The sequence below is a fragment of the Heterocephalus glaber genome, unplaced genomic scaffold (assembly GCF_053883595.1).
Source record: "Heterocephalus glaber isolate CG9 unplaced genomic scaffold, H.glaber_assembly_v1.0 deba00001531, whole genome shotgun sequence".
Taxonomy (NCBI): domain Eukaryota; kingdom Metazoa; phylum Chordata; class Mammalia; order Rodentia; family Bathyergidae; genus Heterocephalus; species Heterocephalus glaber.
Window position 1 is genome coordinate 6,851,624 of NW_028258329.1, and position 23,309 is coordinate 6,874,932.

A 23,309-nucleotide genomic window follows, 5' to 3' on the forward strand; every position below is an offset into this window, starting at 1 on the left:
CTTTTAAGCTTCCCCTGACAGAACCATCTATCTCTTGGGTGAATAAGGAAATGGGCATATATTGTGGCATATGTTCTATCTACACAGCATTTCCAGGGACCAGATGAGATACAAAATAAAGGTAAGAGACCTCTTCTTTTCATGAATATTCTAATAGCAGCCATGTGATGGGGTTGACTCCCCTTCAAGCCCCACCCCCTTGCTACAGGCTAGGTTGGAGGACAGGCATTTTGACTCAGATCCAAGGCAAGAAATAGAGAGCATTCTCCCTTGCCACAGTGATTCAGGAATGACCACCCAAAACCTAAGTAAATAAGCTGCTTTTTGGCTGTGAGGGACCCAACACATTCCACTCTGACTAAAGAAGTGTATTATTCTTAAGTCATTTTGAGACTCAGAAGAAAGTCAGAATGAGAAAAAGGCTAATGCAAAAAAGACAATAGCAAAGAAAGGAAGTAAAAGCCCTCAGCCATGTTTATAGTTTTGTATCACTTACAAGTTAATGATAAATCCTGTGTACTATTTAAGCCTAATGTAGCTTCCTGTTTCTTGCAGCTGATAATACCTAAAAGAATTAGCTACTAATCACCAGCCTTCTGTCCAAAAGGGGAAATAATCACATAAATAATAGTTAAGTAAAAGTACTGAGCACAGGAACATATAATAAATATTCATTTATAAAACAGAATATATATCATTTGTGATTTCAATTTCTAAGTAAACTGCAAATAAAGCAGAGAAGGCTAGAAAACAACACTGACCATACAATCAATATATTTATAAAAATATTTTGTGAAAACTTAATTGCTAAATCTAAGTGTTAACTGCCCATAAAAACTATGAATTTTAAAAACAAAACATAAAGAAGTTTAGGTTTAGGGCCAGGGATTTAGCTCAGTGGTTTCGCTGCCTGCCTCGCAAGCGCAAGGACCCGAGTTCGATCCCCGGTACCAAAAAAAAAAAAAAAAAAAGAACTTTAGGTTTACCATATATGTTTGCTTTTAGTAATAGACTTAGTGCCAAGAATAATGTACTATTATTCTATTTTGAGTATTATTATAATACATAGAGGTTAAGAGCACGGTATAAAATAAATTTGTTGGCTTAAGAATTTCATTCCTAAAATGGATGGATCTTGAGACTATAATACTAAGTGAAATAAATCAGGCCCAAAAGATTAAATATTATATGGTTTCTTTAATATGATGGACCAAAAATATAAATAATTTAAACAGCAAAATAAAAGAGACAGGAAACTGGGAGGTAGACTTGGTGGAGACGCAAAGTGTTTCTGGAGGACAGAGAGGGGAAGGGGATAATGATCAAGATGAGATAGGTATATGTACCAGTTCTCCAAGATGAATGCAATTATTATGTATCACAAACATATACTAGAAAAACTCCATTCTTAGTGTTTATTATAAAGCTTACCATGAACAAAATATTCAGAAAAGTGAACTGAAAGCTCCTGAAGGCTTGAAGAGGCCTTTTGGATTTGGGTGGAACTCAGCATTCATATGTCATCAGTAGTTGTAACCATCTAAAATCAGGTTAATAGTATAGCACTACCTTTACTATTTCCAAGTTCTACATTTTCATTTACATAGGAAGGGAGATAAAACAAAAGAATACAACCCTACATAGTCTTCAAGTCACCTTTTCTCTAGTTAGCAAGAACAAGCACATACCACATAGGCATGAATAAAATTATACTTAAGATAAGGGTAAAAGCAACACAACTAAGGGTAACAACACAAAACTAACAAGGAACTAGAAAGTGAGCACTGTCCACAAGTATCTGTGTTTACTTAGGGAAATCCTTGAGGGACGAGCTACTGAGCAGTAGAAAAGGATAGAAGAACGAGAGAAGAAAACAGAAGGTAAGGCTAATGGATAAATATAAGAAAATAATGCACTCAATCCAGCCTGAATGAACAAACTATGAATGATGGGGGGCAGCCAGAGAAGCCTAGAGTATCTATGGCTCCAGTGATAAAAGGAAGAAGTGGGTAGCTCGATTTATTCTGCTCCTTTCCTTCCTGTATAAAAGCAAAAGAGAACACCTGAGAATCCACCAAAAATAAGAAGCTAACAGTTGACATGTTACACACACAGCCCACCCTTATGTTTACATATATGAAAAGACTAACCAAAAGTGGGTGTCTACTGTGTGTTTAACACTGGTCTAAAATTCTTCCTAATAATTTTGCCCTGAGAAATGAAATCATTTGCTCTGAAGAACTGCAACAAGTTGATAGATGAATATTTTCTTTTCTTTCTGGTACCAGGGATCGAACTCAGGACCTTGCGCTTGCAAGGCAGGCAACAGCACCACTGAGCTAAATCCTCAGCCCAACAGATGTATATTTTCACTTGAAGAGCTTTTGTACTGATATTCATATCATTTTAATTCTACAGAAGTTTCTTGAAGGGAATAGTATGATCATTTAAAACTGTTTAACATCTGTACAGTTCTCTGCCATTTGTAAAGCACTTCAAGTTCATTAAATAATGAATAGGGTCACTTGATAAACACCAGATAATTTCTGAAAAATAAAAAATACACAACTAGGAAGAGATGGATTAAGAGTTTATAATGACAACCTGCTAAAGCAAATGGAACCTTTAAGATACCCAACTACTTATAATGAATTTGGAAAAGACATATTATTTGAGTTATTTATACAGAAAACTAAAAACTAATAGTGCCAAAGTGATGATATAATCAACTTTGTTGAATTCTAACCATTACATTTTCAAGTGTGGTATCTGAGTACCAAAGGGGATAGAAAACAAAGGTGAGGTATGGCACTCAGAACTACCTGCTTCTCTCTAGCAGGTTTCACTCAGAATTCAAGGTTCCAGATGGCTGGTGTGGTTTTCCCTTCTCCACCTATCACCCAATTCTCCAAAACTTTTACCAACTAACCCACTAGTTTTAACTCATTTCTGTGATTTAATTTTGCTGTAGGGTCTGGTATTTCAGTTAACCTTATGAGGTTATTTCCTGCATCGTTTCCATTATCTTGAAGGGGTTTGTATTAAATCTGGGCTGTATCTCCTTTCCATATCCCAACAGAACAATTTCCTACAACCTGTTATGCTTTCAGAAAGCAGTGCTACTCAAAAACACCAGCTCTTCACTAGCCCATACCTTGTGGAGTAGACCTCATCCCTGAGTTGGGTGACAGATAAACCAGTTTAATAAATTTCATACTGCATACCACTCTGAGAATGTCAGATTAACAAAGTTTCTCAATGTATAATGGTATAAATGTATCTTCTGAATCTCTGATACTTGTAAGATTTACTTGTCTTGGACTCAAAGGATAAAGTAGTATTTCCTCTCAATCGCACTATAAGATGACGCAAATATGTGAACACATCATCAACACGCATGAATGCTACCATGTGGAGTCTATAATGCTTTTTATGTGGTACCACAATAACTCATGAGAATCAAATTGCAAGAGTGAAAGGGAATTTGGAAGTACAGTATCTTAGTGAAAAGTCACGAGTCTGCACCAGGTGATTATGGTATGGTGTGTTTGGTAACTACCAGACTAAAGCTAACTTCATATGCACAACCTGTTCTTTTGTACAGTACTACATAGTGATATATTACCCAACATAAGACTTCATATCACCAGTTCAATTTTTTTTTTTTTTGGTACTGGGGATCGAACTCAGGACCTTGTACTTGTGAGGCAGGCACCGGAACCACTGAGCTAAACCCCCGGCCCTACCAGTTCAATTTTTATGATAAAAATATTGTTGAGACAGATTTTTGAGGTAGATTTTTTCAAAAAATAAAACTTATCTTGCCTCAACTTATTTTAGAAATTAAAGTGTCTACCTTGAATGAATAAACCTAGTTTAATGTAGTTACTGCTAAAATGTAAGTTTTCATCATAATTTACAACTCTAACACAAATGTGAAAAAAAACCTCTTGAACACTGCACAGCATTCTTTTAGAAATTTAAAAGACCTAATCTCGATTATGGTCTGACAGCTGTAAGGCAGGTCATTCAATTATGTCAACCTGGCTGATATTTCAGAACACAAACCTCAGCAGCTGAAATAATGCACTGAAGTGGCCGGCCAACATTCGGTGTCTTACTACTCCTTCTAGGTCTAAACTGTAGACAATGATGTCATTAATGTTTTATTATGAATCAATTTTAGAAGTCCAACTGACAACCAAACTTCAAAGGACTCTGAAAGCACCAACTAATGCAAAGTTCAAACACTGATTTTATTATATTTGACAATTTTCCATAAAATCTGACATTTAGCTGATAATCCAATACATAAGCAAAATACCTTTCAAGTTTTAAAATTATGTCATTTGTATAAAAAACTGCTTGAAGTTTCTGAAAGACCTCCGATTTTGAAATAATTGGTGACATCCTCACTTAATAATTCCTATCTGATGGGCAAACATGGATCCTGGTCATTAGAAATTTGTAATAAAAAACATACATGCTCATGGAATCCTGCCTTCCAAATAATGTACTCCTTATGCTCCCTCTCAGTCTCTCCCGGGGAGAGACATGTTCATAACCCTCATGCAACAGGATGGCTGAAGCATGTAGGCCTTCAATGTGAATGCCTCTTAAATCTGGGTTTCTGCTTTATCTCTCTTAAGTTCTGGTTAATAACTAACCACCAGGTGGCCATTTCCCCCTCAAGATACGCTGCTGTCATCTCAGCTTAGGCAGTTTTAAACATCTGTGCCACTGTCATCCTTTACCACCCCATCCTACCTTCATGGTGGTACCAAGATTTGTTAATCCTTCTTTAAAATGTTTCCCCCACTCAGCTCTTCTTTTTAACTGCCACTGCCCTGCTACCATGAAAACCCATAATTACCTTCATTCAACCCTAAACAATTCCAATTCTTGAGCTTTTCTAGTTCTAATCCAATATATTCTCTTTCTCAACATGTTTTTTTAAAAGCCAAGTTGCCAGATATCTATGATTTCACTTTATGCTCAATATTTAAACACAGGTCCTTGCAATATGTATAATGCTGTCAGGTTTAATTTGCATATACAATGACATAGATGAAAAATAAAAAATTACCACTATATGCGGGAAAACAACATCCTAAATTATGATAAAAATGTTAGGACTATAACTACTATTCTATAGTAGTTCTTTCTATTCTATATTCTACTATTAAAGAAAGTTCAAAAATAGAAAAAGAGGGAAAATGCTTACATTTCCACCATCCTAACTTTAATATTCAGTTTGAATTTTTCCTTCCTTTAAATTTTCTATGTGAATATTTTTCCACAGAAAATAATCTATGCTGATTTTTGCATAGATTAAATTACAAGTAAAAAGGAAGGCAGTTGAAATTTACTTAATGTTTATTGTTGAATATGTTGATTTTTCCTATTAATCATTATCCTATTATTCATTACAAATAATGTTGCAATGAACCTTTGCAGATTCTAATTATCTTCCTTAGGAGAGATTCCCAGAAATGTGATTAATGGCTTTAGAGGTATAAACATTTTTGTAACTACTGAAATATTTTGCCAAAATATTTCCAGAAAGATTGCCAGTAATTTACAAGGCCACAAAAACACATATGAGATTACCAGTTTCACCAAGGCTCCTTCAGTTCTGCACATTACAATAAAAAGAGATACTAGCTGGGCATTCTAAGTCATTTTTTGTTTTTGCCATTTGTATTTGAATTTCATGATAACTACCAATAATTGAGTATCTTTTGAATTTTAAAAATATTAGTTGGGTTTCTTTTTTGGATTATGTATTTAGGCACAAAGCCTATCCCCTTATAAATATTCCCCTAACTGTGGCTTGTATTTTATTTACTTTTATTCCTAAGAATGAGGAACTATTATTATGTAAGACTGAATAAGAGTGACTCTAGGCCCGTGTGCTTTCAGTGCTGAAGAGCAAGGACCTGTTCAGCTTCCCACTTTGCCATCTGCAGCACACTGGCTGCTTTCTCAACTCACCCCCTCATCTCTACAGAAATGCTGCAGCTCTAGTTGCCACATGTAGAAGCGAACATGCAAAGACCCAGAAGGCTGCACAAAATCTTTCTCTGTGTGTGTCTATGAAATATTTCCTCTTTAGATTTTGGAATAGCACAAATAGCATTCAAGGTACCTTAGGGTCTCTTATAACTTTAAAAATGCCTTTATATTTATGGCTATCATTCCCTTTTTCTAGCTAGTATATTACTTTTATTTTAAAAACTTTTTTATTGCCAACAGAAAATTTACAAAAAAAATTGTGGATCAAGTTTTTATTATAAAATGAAGATCCATGTTAAGTGGTGCTCAGGTCAAAAAGAATTCCAAGAAGTAGGATTATACGAATATCAGATATAGCTACAAAGAGGAACTGTTTACATGTGGTTCACTTTATTTCTAGAGTCTAGCCTTTTGGAGTCTCACCCCAACATGAGAGGAGTATACTAAGCTTTTCAAACCCTGGTGGGGAGGGGGGCTCTGAACTTTCAGTGGGGCAGGAAGCATAAGGGAAAATGTATACAAAAAAGGTATGTGGGATACAAACAAAATTAAGTTTAAAAGCTAAGCTATAAATATTTGGAAAGATACATATAAGATGAGCAGGCTTAATTGGTAACACTTTCATATATTTTCTCACATTTAATTGTTTTCTGCTAAATAAGACCCTACAATAAGTTTTATTTGTTTAATTCCATTAAAAGAGCATTTTACACAGTACAGACATAATTAGGCATTAATTCCTACTTTGAAATCACTATACATTTTGTAACACTTCACTCAATAATGTCTCTCATCACTTTCTTAAGACACTGAATCATCTCCACAATATCCTTAAGGCAGAAGCTCCTGACATTTTGTGGAATGAGTATTTAGAAGTATTTCCTGGAAGTGATCTGTTTTCAGATGTCTCCAGGACGTACACTATATCTAAGTAGGGAATGAATTCCTGCTCTTGCTTTTATCTTATTTTATTTTTGGTACTGGGGATCAAACTCAGGACCTTGCGTTTTCGAGGCAGGTGGTGGAACCACTGAGCTAAACCCCCGGCCCCCTGCTCTTGCTTTTAGATCATGATAACGGTAACTGTGATTATCACAAATTAACAGGATGACTTAATGTGCTGAAAACCCAAAGGGTTACACTTAATCTTGTAACTTTTTTGCCATACATAACTATGTTTTTGTGATGTTATGATCACAATCCATCCTTCCAGCACGTCAGACAGTTATGATGTGTATTTAAACTGCTAGTCATCTTGGGAGGAGCCTCAAAGTGAATGAACGGGCTGCAAACAGAACAGTGTAAATGTTAGGTGACTAACAAAGCAGAGCTTTGAGATGAACTTTTCAGTTCTCTCTGCACCTCTAGAAGAAGGCCCATCATTTCTCTGCATTCCAATCTCTCTCATAACATTTCAAGCTGCTCTAGGACACAGTATAGCAGTTTGCTAACAGTCTTGAAAAGGAAAGATTAGAAAACCCAAGAAACTATCTTGATGTATATGCTACAGGAAGGCAACTTAGGCTTTAGAAAACAATGATGTCTGGTATGAAGGAGGCACTGAGTAAATGAGTAACTGAACTTAAGGTCCAGGTGTAAGGAATAAATAGGGTATTATGGGAAAATGTTATGTATTAAAGTATCCCTGAGCAGCCAGGCATGATGGCACACGCCTGTAATCTCAGTACTCGGAGGCTGATGCAGGAAGATCACTATGAGTTTGAGGCCAGCCTGGGCTACACAGCAAGTTAAGAACAGCCTGAACTGCCTAGTGAGACCCTGTCTCAAAAAAAAAAAGAAAAAAATTTCCTCAGAAGGTAGAAGACTTTGTTTCAGCAATAATATTCTTTCTGTCTTAGTTAAGATAGATATCTACAAAGTTACACAATAGAATTCACTCACCCACTGGGCTGCTTCCAGCTCCATTTGGCACTGTGAGATCTGTAGTGCTCAACATGCCACCTAACAACATTACAGAGGGGAGAGAAGGCAGAGAATGAGTATGAATTCACTCTCCAATATCTGAATGCAAACTGAACAAAAGTTAACCCTCCCTCCATTCCTAAAAAACATACAACTAGCTCAGTCTGATGTGGGCATTAATGTGAAACTTGACAGTGTTATACATATGCATGTGTGTATATAAATGTGTAACTACATGTAACATATATAATTATACACCGTGTGTGTACACACGCACACTCGACTACTAAGCTCTGGGTTTGTCTGCCTTTGTGTGCATCAATACCAAACAGCACAAGTAAGTAAGAATGAAGACAGTGCATACGGAGTACCATTAAATCTAAGACTTAGGGGACACACTGTATCACAGACACTGCAATTTTCTGCTGAATTACTGAACTAATTCAGACAGGAGAAAATGCAAAAGATGCTCTCTCTCATCAGCAAGTTTATTCCTGTATTTCTAATATAATGGCTCACATTCAACTTTAAAAAAGGATACAATTTTTAAATGGATCCAACTCTGTAACAGTGACTCTTGCTTAGCCAAGTAAATAAAATTAAGACTGGCAGAAAAAGAAATTTCCTAGGTTTGCAATTAACTTTTCATTCTCTTTGTTTAAAAACCAACAGAACAGGTGCATACTTGCATTGCCGGTACTTGGTGGTCTCTGAGGAGCTCCTGGGGATACATTTCTATGTAATGTGGCTGGAGGAGGAGAGAGCATGCTGGAATCTGCTAAAGTGGAGCTGGCTGCCAAAGAAGGTGACACAAGTGAACTCCCTGGGTTAGTGTAGGACAAAGCATTAGGGCTGCTCACAGGGACTGTGACAGACATTGAAAAGTTCTGAGGTGGTAAGCCAGGCTGTAAATAAAGAACAAGGAGGAGAAAACTGTTAGTTTCATTTATATCTACATTAAGTAACTTATGAAGTTTGATAAGGTAACTTGCACTGTTAAAAGTACAGGATAGGGATAAGTTTTTAATCAATTTGCAGAATTAAACTATTTTCTTGAGAATTACATTTGAACATGGATATATATGACACAAACCTTTTCATTTCAGTATTTTACATATTAATATATATACACTAATAAAATATATTCTATATTTCAAATCTTCATAGAAATGAAAATCAGAGAGTAAGTTTACTGAATTTAGACATTACAAAATATACCATTGTCACCAAGTAAGCATTAATTAGCACTTCAATACAAACCAGTTTAGTAACATTACATTTCTATTGGAAGATCCAAAAATATTACAAAAAGGGAAAAGTGTATACACATATTATTAACTTGATATGTCAATTTTCTGACTTGATTGACCAACATTCTTAAATGGGCAAAAATAAAGAAAAGGAAATAATTACATAACATAGCACAAGGTAATCTGAGTGTAATGAAAAAATACAAAGAAACTTAAAATTACTGACAAACAATGAAATTTTTGGTATGTTCTTTAAATTGTATGAAGATTAAACTACAAAGATTTATAATAGATGTTCCCTCCTATCAAATACTGCCATTCTATTTTCCTCCTATATTTCCTACATAGATCATTTACAATGTATTTGTTCATCATGATAAATAACAGTCCTCTTTATAATCTAACACATTCCCAATTGGGCCATAATTCATATGTCTTGCTGCCAGGCAGCTCTTGAACTACTGGTAGAACATTCATATAGGCATGACTGTCCCATCAGGCAGCACACAACAGTCCTATTAGGTGGTACAAGCTACCCAATGGGACACTCATGCATATACCATGGGTGGTTCAAGCCAGCAGGAACGTGTTAAAAGTGTTAAAGGGGGAAAAACAAACAAACAATAAAACAAAAACAAAAAAATCCTTTGCCCTCATTTTAAAACAGTAATTTGCATAAGTAAGTACCACAGCTAGTTCAAAGTTGGAAGAATATAGTTTATGTACTCTACTCAACACAACTTCAGGTAGAAAAATTATAATAATTCACCAACAAATATAAAAACAGATACATCAGAACATTTTTTCAATAATAAAACAATTTTATTTGTGCAGTATTTTACAGTTTAATCACAACAGCAAGAACATCCCTGTGAAGTCAGAGAGATTTTACTTTGTTTGCTGTTGTTTTGACAATGAATGCTATTAGCCAAAAAACACCTCCTTAAAAGCTATTTTTCATGAGCTGCTTCTTAAGAGGATTACTTTGAGGAAATGACGTATGATGAATACTTTAGAGATAGTTTTAAGAGAATTTACACCAACAATGATGTAAATACTAGTACTGAAAATACTTTGTTCCATGAAAGCTTACATATACAGAATTTAAAAATTAGATCCAGGGCTGGGGATTTAACTCAGTAGTTTCGCCGCCTGCTGTGCAAGCGCAAGGACCTGAGTTCGATCCCCGGTACCAAAAAAAAAAAAAAAAAAAAGAAAATTAGATCCAGAATAACAGTTATAAGTGGCCCTTGCCAGTGAGCTTCCAGTGAAAACTCTATGGAGAACTATTAAGTCCAGGAGCATGAGCTCAATAAAGTATTGTTTCACTGTCACTGGATATAGGAGCATTGAAAAATTTTAGTTTCTATTTTGCAATCAGTTTAAGAACATTGCTCCTTTAAATTAAAATCATTCCAGGCCTCTCTTCCTCTGGACTTAAAGCATAAGAAAAGAATAAAAATTTGGTGGAATCCCTGCCAATGCTTTTGGGACATTTCCAAAGGGCCATACAGTAAGCTTAACTCTACTAATAGTAAAGCAACTATATAAAATAAGTAATTTAGAAATACCAAAGTTTGAAATGAACCCAACTACTTTACATTGGCATTCTTATGATCTACTTAAGTATGTATTATAAGATACATATTTCAAGTCATGGGAGAGAGTAGAGAGTCTCATATGTGTATATATATATACATGCACACATAAAACATTAAAAATCATGGAATTTTAGAACTGGAAGAGATCTTAAAGTTATGTGAACCAACTCAATTTACAGATGAAGAAAACAATTCAGGATGTTTAGGTGCCCTATCTAAAGATATAAAGGGTAGTAATAGCAGGGCCTGGCTTAGGATATTTTTATATCTAACATTTAAGATATTTAACATATATAATAAGATTTCAGCAATTTTAAAGTCCTATAAAATAAAAAATGTTAATAAAACTACTTATTTTCCCTCCTACTTATTATTACCCACTATAAAAATAAATAAGATGTGTCGTCAATCTCTTCATGCACAAGATAAAAGCACAAACCATACTATAGTACTCACTGCGATTTTATGATTCCGCATCATATTATCAAATTCTTCATTAATTTTTTTATACTTTTCTTCTGTATGTGGAGTTAGCACATAGGAAGTATCAGGGTCTGGGCTGTCGCACCCTCTGTGTTCCTTCTTGTTCAGAGCCTAAATAATGAAGTTAACAAAGAGGATCAACAAATAAAAAGTAGAGGTAAAGTGAAAGTACTTACAGGGCCTCGTTTGAAAATAAAATCACTATCTTCATTTAGTTTGCTGAATCTGTCCTCCGAGAGTGGGCTGTGCTCAAAGTAATCGTCAGCATCAGGGCTCTCACAACCATTAAGGCCTTTCTTTCTTAGGGTCTGAAATACAATTGGAAAATTCACACACAAATAATACTAACTTTCCATGAGTTTTTTTTGTAAAAGTTATTAAGAGAGCACAGATCGAACTGAATTATATAAAGAGCCACTGAAATGTTTTGTAAATTATCACAAAATGCACTCCAATTCTTCAAGTAAGGTAAACCTGAGATAGAAGACAAATTAATTTTCCCATTGTATGTTAAGAGAAAAGGAATATTTATTTGTTTGGATTCTTCACTTCAAAGCTTCTTAGAGAATATTAAATCACTTGGTGTTCTGCCAGTCACCACTAGAATATGATTACAGTATGGGGTAGGGCCAATGAGTGTAAAAACCAACTTAGAATTCTATCAAAGTGCTTAAAAAAGTTATAGTACTTATATACATTGAGCATTTTACCAACTTTATTACCATTTCCATATAATTTTGAGATACAAATATACAAACATTTATTTATGTCAGTAATGACTCGCTCCTATGAAGTACATATATTAATAACTTACATATTTAAAAAAATTTATATTCAAAGAGGTATTCAGAATGTATCCCTTTTCCCCTCTGCTCACCCTCTATAGGAGCTCCTTCATGGTTTAATCCACAGAATTAGCTTTCTGATGAATTTTCCTGAGTGTCACTAAAGAATGTCCAGGACTATAATGACTGTTTTCTTACTTTGGGGTAAAAATATGGTGGAGAGTTTCCTGATTTCTTGTTTTTAAAAGACATTATAAAGTAACTTATCTACTGTTTAACAGAATGAAAACCAAGGGCTTGAAGAATATTTGCCTTCAGAATGTCTAATTTTTAAAAATCCTGATAAATCTTATTTTAAGGTAGTTACTGGGTTCAACAATTTTTTTTTTTTTTTTGGTACCAAGGATCGAACTCGGGTCCTTGTGCTTGCGCAGCAGGCAACAAAACCACCGAGCTAAATCCCCGGCCCTGGGTTCAACAATTTAAATAGCTTTGAGACTTGGTAAATTTCCAGCCAAACCCAAAGAAGTATTAGAAAGTTAACAATTTCCAAATGGGCTTAACAGAGCTTAATTAGGAAATAAAGTTTGATCAATAAAGTAGTCCTAGATAAGTTCATCAATAAACGATTGTTTAGATTTAAGGTATATTTTAATTTATAACGTAAGTACAGTATCTTTTAAAACCTGATTTGCAATAATTATGGGTGTTTATTTTGTTCCTTTTTTCCTGAGAATGTAAACATAGTACACTAAGATTAGAGAATTTTTTTCTTAGTTTTTCCAAAGCCAAATTACTTTAAAATTTCATTTTACTCAATATAATTATTTTGCATGCTTATAGAAAGTCATAAGCAATCACTATGCTTCCCAAATTATCAGGAGTGTGCTAGGAATCCCATACACAGTACCTAATACTTTCATTAAGATGCAATCACTGAACGTGAGCATGTAGCAAACACTGTATCTACTTCCCCTCCCCTACACCATGGCACTAACCTCAGTTAATTTAACTAATAACATGGTCATGTATGTGTACTTAGTCATAAAAAGTCCTGTTGTTGGCCCGGAGATTTAGCTCAGTGGGGCCACACCTGCCTTGCAAGTGCATGGTCCTGGGTTCCATCCCTGGTATCAGAAAAAAAAAGTCCTGTTGTTAACTCTAAGGGATGGAGGCACTTATTCTCCCTATCCATGCAAGAAAGTTCTACCTGAAAAATCTCTGGAAATTGTTATCAGTGGTGAAAAGACTAACACTCAGTATAATGAAACACAATGTACTCTCATAACCTACACAGCTCTAGAAACAAAACAAAGACAGTAGATGCCTATACAGAAATCTTACAGTGGAACTGATTTATTCTAACCCTAAATCTCTGGATACTTCTAATTTTCACATATCTTAAGAGCAGTTAATTTCATCTTGTACTTCTTCATACACTGAACTTTCCACAAATAGCAATCACCCAATAGTATTTTTCAACATTTTTTAATCTACAGAGGAAAGAACAACATGGCCTTTGTTAAAAAATTATATGAAATTGGGCCAGGGACTTAGCTCAGCGGTGCCACCACCTGCCTTGCAAGCACAAGGTCCTGAGTTCGATCCCTCGTACAAAAAAAAAATAGATGTGAAATTATTTTATTCTATAAAAGAAGGTTAATCCTACTTGTACTTATGAGGAAGTAAAGTGCTCTGGTCTCTCCAGCTCTGCAAGCCTTCAGTTCCTAAGGGTTCCTGTCACAGCACACCAGGGGAATTTAAAAGGCAGTATCTGCTCTGTAGATAACAAGCTAAAATGTAGTCTGTTTGACAGCCAACTCGAATCTCCTTATCATCAAATATGAAGAGTTGTTTTGAGGACTCAACTACCATAAAAAGATCTTTTCTGTCTTCTTTATCATTACCAAATAGCGTAATAGTAAGTTTCTCTTGTGTCACCGGTACTAACAAGTGGAATGCTGTAATCTATTAACAAGGGCAGGCGAGGCACACACAAAACAGCCAGCGTCACTTTTCTCAAACGCTTCAAATTAGCTACAATAAAAACACTCATTCAATGAAGACAACAGTTTGAAAGGTGATCGCTATGAGGAAATCTGCTTCTAAGTGGAAAGAATGCATTAAGAATATTATGACTGCATTTAGGCTACTGCTGATATTCCATCCTAAAGTAAACAGAACTTCAAGAACTTTTATTTCTCATAAATGTGATTCAAAGTTTTTCAGTGCAATTCTGGCAAACTGAATGGGAGAACTCGATTGTGCCAAAACAATTCCAAAGTTCAGTGGTATGTACCATTTAAATTCACTCATCCCAATTGCTTTATTTTTTATGAAAAAATAAAACAAAATTTAATAACCAAGAGAATAACAAGTCATTACACTGTATATCATCATCAAATAGAATATAAGACATAAACCAAAAAGATTTTTACAAAAAAGAAACACAAAACTTTTTCAATGAATTAAGATAACCTACTAGTATAAATGAAACAAATTAGCATATACTATATATTGAAATATTTTTAAATCAATAAAATGTATAATTTGGGGAACTAGTTGCTTTTCCTAAGTAACTGTATCCTGAAACTTACAATGCAAACCATTAGAGATTATTTGATGAGCAATTAAATTATTAATTCAAGCTGAAGTGATACAGTCCATTTTATGCATTTTATATCAGTATTCCAAACATTTTTAAAGGTACCACTTGATGAGATTTCTTAAATGAAACCCTAAAATTAATGTGCCTACATTTTTCATCAATCCATTTCTATAAAAGATCAATTTTATTTTTGAAGGGTCAGTTAAGCAATTTTTAAAAACAAACATTTTTCACGTGTCATCAGTGAAGTTAAATTTGATTATGATTTTAATTTTCCTTATCGTGATTTGGACCAAACTAGATATAGTGTGCATACTATCATTTATGGTACAAAAATGTGGGATTTAAATAAACATTCTAGCTAATATTTACCTTTTAACATTAGTTATATAGGATAAACTGCAAGATACCTTTAAACAGATAAAAAAACCTGAAGTATCTTCAATGGAAAACTGCAGGACACATCCTTTCAAGTCATCTGACTCTAGGGGTTTGGGCCTTTGTTTTTGAGCTGTTTTACAACTTCTAGAAATTAATTTGTAGGCAACTGAGAGTATTGCAAATAATTTACACATACAGATATACAAATTAATTTGTCACATGAAGATTCAATAGATTTCTTTCCCCTACGAGGTTTACATCTATGAAGCAAATTCATTTGGCCTTCTTGATAGGCATATATATTTGATTTTGGATTCATCTGTTAACTACTTGTAACGTTTTTCAGTTTCCCACAGTACTACTTAATGATTGACATATTTGCTTCATTTTCATCTTGTATCTGTCTCAGAGTCATGATTTTACCTTTTTGGAAAATTATCTGTTACTATTTATGAATGTGAACTATCCTTGATTCACTGGCAACAGACCTAAATTCAGGGAAGAGAGAGATGCCCAATAACCCTTGATAGGATTTAGGATTAGACTGAGCACTGGTTTTTAAAAGAAAAAGTAATTATGTTGTTTAGTACAATTTTAAAAAATACTTGATTACTTAGTTACAGGTATTCCTCGTTTAACAACTCTTTGGACTTACGACCAAGGTAAACTGGATTTGACCTGCTGTTCAGACTTATGACTTGGGTTTAAGTACAGTTCTGTACATATTGTTTATACAGGCTCAATGTCTTTCTTTGTACAGTGCATCTTATTTATACAATATAATTTTTGAATGTACTGTACAGTACAGTAGTTTTGTGTTGTTATACATTACAGTACTGCAAATAAAAGCGAAAATATTGCAAGGTACATACTACATACAATTCCTCATTTAGTGACCACTTCAATTAACAACCTAGCTGCAGGAACAGGAATTGGTCGTTACACAAAGAATGTTTATTATGTATATATGAGCTATATTAATTCATCCTTGTATCAAATATTAAGGAATTACGATCAGGTAAGACTTGTGATCTTTCAGTAACTGTCATCAAGAAGTTAAAAAGTAGTCTTTAATTCTTGTGCTAATTCATAAATTGTTAATTATAATCACAATGTTAAGGGAGGACTGTCTAAAACAGCAAGCCCGCAAGCTCAGGGTTCCTTTTCACCTGAACTGACTGTGATCTCAAGCAAAACTGAACCTGATGGAGCAAGAGTGAGTAGTGTTCTGTCTATGAGCATTTCCTACATGTCATGTCTACACTCTTTCTGTACTGCAAATGTCCAAATAAAACTTAAAAGGTAAAAAGCCTGGTGTTTGTTCTTTGGCCAATTTTACCTAAATGAAGGAGAATCGGAAGCCTTTTATTTGTTGACCAAAGAACTCAATAGTAGGGAAGCTCATTTTTTAAAATTTATTTATTTGGTACCTGGGATCAAATTCAGGACTTTGTGCATGCAAGGCAGGCACCAGAACCACTGAGCTAAATCCCTGGCCGGGGAAGCTCATTTTTAAACAAAATTATGAAATATATTTTTTTAAAACCTTAACTGACAAAAACTGTACATATCTACAAGTTAGAGTGACATTTCAATATGTGTACAGGCAGGCTCTTGACATTAAAATTTCCATACCAATTTAAGGAAAAACTGAAATTTAGTGGGTGCCCTAGCTAGAACCTCCATTTATATTATGGCTACCTTTGTTTCTTTGCCCAGGCCATTTTACAAGTCTGTAAAAAAGAACACTGATTAACTTGCAGAAAATAGTAGCTGCAAATAACTCTTGTCAGTAAAAATCACTTCCTGTGAAATGCCATCATCATCCTGTATGTAGATACTGACTGGATTAGTTTCCACTTACAAATTCATTTCAATGTTTTTAAATTATGAGTTCATTCAATTCATTTCACACAAAGACTATCGACTGTGCCTTCAGGACAGTCACCTCACAAACCAGCGTTGGTGGCAGACATGAGAGGGCCTCAAACCTTGAAGGCCCCTGGGAGACAGCTATTTTGGTGTCAGTCCTTCAGGAGTCCAGTATTTCTTCCTGCCTTTGGTGCTATCTCCTTAAATCCTTTTCATAATTACTGCTGTAGCCTGAGCTACTTTAAGAACCTCAGTGAAGAAAACTATCAGTGATCTTTTGTCTGTCTGAGACAGAATCTCACTATATTGCCCAGGCTGGCCTTGAACTCAAGGTGATTCTGTCTCAGGCTCCGGAGTTCTGGGATCACAAGCATGAGCTACCATGGGCCAGCCCCAGTGATCTTTTAGGTACCATATTAAGACTCTTCTCATGTCTCCTTATTCATGTTCTGTATTTTAAAATGTCTGGCTGGTTCCTTTACAGCCTAGAATGCAAAAAGAATCTTCAATCTGTGAGTGATGACTATTTACTCTTTTGGGACAAATAATTGGTACAAATAATGGTACCAACCTGAACAAAGATCTTTAAAGTCATGTGTTTTATTATTCTACTAAAAGAGATTAAGTAACCTTACCTTTCAAGTTCAAGGAAATATTTACAGAATTCTGGTTATATGCTACTGGTTGGCAGACCCTGTACATTTGTCTCATATTTTAGCTTACATAATAAATCTCCTGGTGAAACTGGAGATGGTAAAACACTTGTGGAGACAAGAATAATGCTGTTTAAGACTTTTTTTATAAGTATTTTTTTCTTTTATATAATAAACATAAAAATAGATTATTAGGCAAAGGAAGCTAAGTTAAAGTGGATTTCTTTTAGCTCACATTCTATCATGTTAACAGTAAGCAAAAAATTATGTACCTAAAGATTTAGACAATCATTTTCCATATGTTACGTATTTTTATGTACATGCACATATGCATATACAGAAGTACACTAAAATAATTTTTGGTATTTGTTTAAAGAGTAAGAAAATCAAGGTACCTTTCGTTCTAAATATATTTAAATAATATGTAAGTTATGTGGGGTCTTAAATAACTGAAAAATAACTCAAGGGACTGGCATTATCTGGAAGCTTTACAGTATATACTAAATTTTGGACTCAAGGTCTATACTACCTATATACCATAACCTGTGTCTAAAAAGAGTGAAGTTGTAAGTACCTACCAAGAACTTCCAAAGTTGTATGCTACACTTTTGTTTTTGGTACCCGGGTTCAAACTCAGGACCTTGTGCTTGCGAGGCAGGCAGAGGCACCACTGAACTAAATCCCTGGCCCAAACCCTTAGGGTATTTTAAAAACAAGGTAAAGTTCTCCTTACACCCATTTTAATAATTATTTCTAATCTGAAGCAGATACTATTCTTTCTAGCCACTTTGAAAACATATAAAAACACTGAATTTTTTAAAACTGTGAAACAAATAAAACATGATGGAGGGCCGGGGATTTAGCTCAGTGGTTTCGCCACCTGCTACGCAAGCGCAAGGTCCCGAGTTCGATCCCTGGTACCAAAAAAAAAAAAGATGGATAAAAATTTATGTGAAATTCAAGAAATAATTATAAATCTAGCATCAGTCATTTTAATCAGGTAAAAAAAAATAGACCAAAGCCAGAATCCTATATGATCTCACTTAATTGCCCAGCTCTTTGTCTTTATAGATTTACCAGACAAATGCGTATCCCTAAAAATATATAATTTAGCTTTGCCTATTTTTGACTATTATGTGAATGGAACTGCATTCATTATTCTGTCTTGCTTCTCTCACTATACACTGTTTATGCGAGTCATCCATGCGGCGGCAGTTTTTTCATTACTATTCACTGTGTAAGATTGGATAGAAAAACATTAGGGCATTTCATTAGGAGTGAAATTGTTAGTTCATAAAATACATGGATTTGGTTTTATAACAGATAATGACACCCTTTCAAGGTTAGTTATATCAATGCATATCCCCACCTATAATGAATACTTAATTTGCGATCTCTCTGATTACTAATGAAATTAAGCACATTTCATACCTATTGGCCATTGGATTTCATCTTTTGTGAAGTGCCTGTCCAAGAACCTTGTGAAGTGTTCTATAAATTGCCTCTTCCTCACTGACTTATAGTTCTTTTATGTATATAAAATACACATCTTAGGCTAGTTTTATGTATTGTAAAAATCTTTTCCCTTTCTGTGGCTCTCCTGAAAATTTCTCATCTTTGGATGAAGAGAGGTTCTAAATTTTAATGTAGTCAGAAATTTATCAATATTTTCCTTTAGTTATCCTTATGATCTTCATTTCTTGTACAAGAAACCTTTCTCCTCCATTTCAAAATCATGAAGGTATTCTCCTATATTATCCTCCATATAGCTCTGTAATTTTACCTTTCACAATTAGTCTGTGATTATGTTGTATGTTCAGTCTCATAGGTCTTCTCACACAGATATCCAATTGTCCAGTACCACTGCTTAAAGCACTGGTTCTTTCCTATTAGTTCTGTGATGATACCTCACACACATTATGTTTCTCTTCTGAGCCATTATTCATTTCACTGCTCTATTTGGCATTTCATATTTGTGTCAATGCCACAGTATCTTAATTATTATAGTTTTAAAATTAGTATCAATATATTGTATTGGAAATCCTTTCATCTTGTTGTTTGTTCCTCAAAAGGTCTTCTCTTCCCCTTTGAATTTCAGCATTAGTTCATGAGGTTTTAAAAAATAATTTCTTGAGATTCTGATGGGTATTTCATTGACTGTACAGATTATTTTATATAGCAGACAAACATAATATTGAGACTTCCAATTTATGAATATAGTATAACCTTGCATTCCTGAAATAAATCCAACTTAATCATAATAATAATTATAATCATAATAATTCTTTATAGTGCTGGGTTTTCACATGAGTTGATGTAATGCTAGAGGCTTTAACAAACAAGCCCACAATTCTCAGTGTCTTTAAACAATGAAAGTTTATTTCTTGTTCACACAAAGCCCAATGAAGATGTTTCTTATTCTCAAAGAGCCTTCTGTGAGATTCAGAGTCTAAAGTCTTTTAGGGGAGACGGGTGAGTAGGGAATGCTGATGAATGAGCCCTGGACACTGCTCATGCTAAGCACACTCTGCTACTGATCTACATGCCCTACCCCCACCCACAGTCATTTACCTTGTGGCCTTACACATGGAACCACAGAATCTGTATCTGGATTCTTTGTACCTGGTTGGCAAACAGGGAACAGAGAATGAGTATCATGTGGAAAATAGCTCATAGGCCAGGCTGGGAAGTAATATGCACTTACACTCCCTTGGGCTTAGAACTCAGTTACGTGGCCACTCTTAACTTTAAGGGAAGTTGATACCAACTCTAGATGTGTTCTTAAGCAGTAGAGAAAATGAGTCATTATGAAAATAAAAATGTCTCCAATAAAAAAGAATTGAACACACAAAAATAGATCAATATTTTGTGTAAGGATTTTACATTTACATTCAGAAACCAAATTCTGATTCTCTCTTTAGATCTTTGTTGATTAGGCTAGCTTCATATAATGAGGAAATGAGAAGTTTTTCTTCTGTTATTCTCTGAAAAGGTTTGCAAAATACTGGCACTTTTTTCTTCCTTTAAAAATCTCTGCTAGTTTTTGTTTATGAGGTCATCTGGACTTAGGAGTTTTGTGGTAAACCTGAAGTATGAGTCACTTTACCATTGCTGTGACAAAACATTTGACATACACAACTCAAAGATGAAAAGGGTTATTTTTGCTCATAGTTTCAGAGGTTTCAGTTCATGGTTGGCTGGCTCCAAATCAGAAACATAAGAAAAGATCATACTGGAGGAAACCAGCCTCACCTCATGGCAGTCAAGAAACAGAACAGGGGAAGGGCCTGAATGGAATGGCCCAAGGACCAGGCAGAGAATAGTCCCCAAGGTCACAACCACCTCCCAACACCTGGAAATGTGCTTCACTAATCTCTCAGGCCAATCAAGATTAATCACCACAAGTCCACCCCTTGTCAATGTGACATGGAAACTCATATGCCATATGCTTACACCATAATCTCCCAATAAGGACAGTAAAAAGATCATGATTCTGCCTAATAGGATGTAACTATGCTGGATACAATTGAAAATGCACTAATTCTTTCCCCAATGTCTCAACAATTCCAACCTTGCTCAAAAGTCCAAGTCTAAAGTCTCCTAAGAGTCAATGCAAACTCTTAGTTGTGAGCCTCTATAAAATACACAAAACAAGTTTCATGCTCCTAAGGTATAAGCTCAGGGTAAACATTCCCATCCAAAAGGGAGGAATAGGGTAATAGAAAAGAATTGGAGCAAAGCAAGACCAAAACCTACCAGGCAAACATTAAGTCCTGTAGTCTTGGGGGCACATGGTAGCGCTGTGAGCTTCAAAGGGCTTGGACAGCCCTGCCCCCAAGGCCTCTCTCTTGGGCTGGCTCTACTTATTGCCTCTGGCTTTACTAGGCTGACATTCCTTGTTTCTGGCACCTCCAACTTCTTGGGGTCTCCACTGAAGATTTCACCTCCTTCCCACAGTTTCACACACCACCCTCTAAGCAGCTCCTGGCAGGGATTTTGACCTGTCACACTGGCTTGCCTCCTAGACTTTCTCCGAAAAGCCGGGCAGAAGCTTCCATGACCCTGTAATTCTTGCATTCTGCATGTCTGCAAATCCAGCATCATATGCCAAAGTCTGGTAGCAGCTTCAGTGGTTATGTCAGACCTCCTTGGATAACAGCTGTAGTGGGCTGTGGATGCCTGGATGGCTGGGCATATTAAAATAAATCTCGGAACCATTTTCCTATGTGGCTCTTCTTTAACATGGTGCCCAGGGACTCTTCTCAAAGGAAAGGTTTCTACTTTTACACCCCCGAGACTGCAATGAGTTAGGATCTTGCAGATTTCTGAGATACTCTCAAGCAACCTTTTTTGTTGTCCCAGTGCAAAGTACTTGGGTTCTTTTTAACAGCACTGATCTTTTGAACAACCATACCTTCCTTGGCTCCAGGTTTACAAGTGCTTCTTTCTAGACAAACTGGAAGTTTTTCAAATCTTTCTGCTCTGCTTTTTTCTCCCAGTTCTCACTAAAAATATGGCTAAAAATAGCAGTACCCTGACACAGCCTGAACACTGGACTTCCTTGAAATTTCTTCCACCAGATTAATTTGTCCAACATCTTTAAACTCAGCCTCCCACAAAGTCTCAAGACATGGACAAAATGCAAAGTTTTTTCCCCAAAAATGTAACATGAATAAACTCTAGTCTCCAATTCTGAAAGCTCATGAGCACCCTTCCTGTCTGCATTCCTATCGGCACTTTGCTCTTCTGAGCTCCCACCAGAACCATACATCAAGCGTTGCTTACAATACACCAAAGTTTCACAAGCCTGCATCTCCAAATTTTTCCAGAATCCTCCTGCAAACCAGCTCCAAAGACTTCTGAACCACATGATCAGGTACAGTCACAGCAATGACCCCACTTTTCAGTACCTATTTTCTGTATCAGTCACCTTTCTGTTTCAGACAAACCACCTGAGATACACAACTTAAAAGAGAAAAGTTTTATTTGGCTCATGGTTTCAGTCTATGGTTGATATTGATGATCTTTTAGAGAAAAAAGAACATTTTATCTCATAGTACTAAAATATTCAATCTCTGACACATATGGATGTTAAGGGCATAGATATTCATCAATAATCACAAGAAATGCCTCACAAAGATGTGAGTTATATTATAAAGTAATATATTATCACACTCCCATGAACTCTCATTTACATAACATCAATCTGATGGAGAAAAATACGACCCAAGACTGGAAAAACTACAATTACAGATCCACAGTTTCTTGTAAAAAGCATATAAATGAAAACTAAAACTTGTATGAGAAATAATATTCAAATAGCAAAATAAAAATAGTACAACTGAAATTGCAAGAGATATGGTGATTCCTGTTGGAGGTGATGGCATAGCAGCATGTGGAAGAGGAGGGTCATGAGGATTATGTACCTCACCCAGAGACATATCATCCTGCTGCTTTAGGTTCTATCAGGGATAAAAGAGCAGGGCAGGGAGCTGGATATGGAAGGAAGCTTTGTCTTGTCTTCGGGTGCCTCATTACTTTTCCCTTTCCCTGCTGCTCCACTGAAGCCCTGTAATACATTAAGCAAGCCTCTTAAACTCTCTGTCTGTTCCATTTCTCATCTATAATACTGGGAGGGAGAGGTCTGCCCCAAAAGCCTCTTTGTGGAAGTTTTAAAGCTATCAGCAAACCTAAGCAAAATCATGATCTGCAGATCTACTGAGTCAACACTAGATGAT

General features: G+C 35.4%; 1 protein-coding gene across 15 annotated transcripts in view; it reads right to left on the reverse strand.

The window, feature by feature from the left end:
• Mef2a (myocyte enhancer factor 2A) overlaps positions 1 to 23,309 on the reverse strand; it is a 151,169-nt gene that overhangs the window by 23,304 nt on the left and 104,556 nt on the right. For 7 of the 15 annotated variants that reach the window (XM_004852691.4, XM_004852685.4, XM_021264756.2 and 4 more), the window contains 3 exons: positions 11,246 to 11,383; positions 8,624 to 8,843; positions 7,918 to 7,977 (listed from right to left, as the gene is read on the reverse strand). In XM_004852691.4, the coding sequence (XP_004852748.1) occupies positions 7,918 to 7,977; positions 8,624 to 8,843; positions 11,246 to 11,383 (418 nt within the window). Of the gene's footprint in view, positions 1 to 7,917; positions 7,978 to 8,623; positions 8,844 to 11,245; positions 11,581 to 23,309 lie in introns of all 15 variants that reach the window. The other 8 variants (XM_004852690.4, XM_004852692.4, XM_087188292.1 and 5 more) reach the window with 3 other exon arrangements.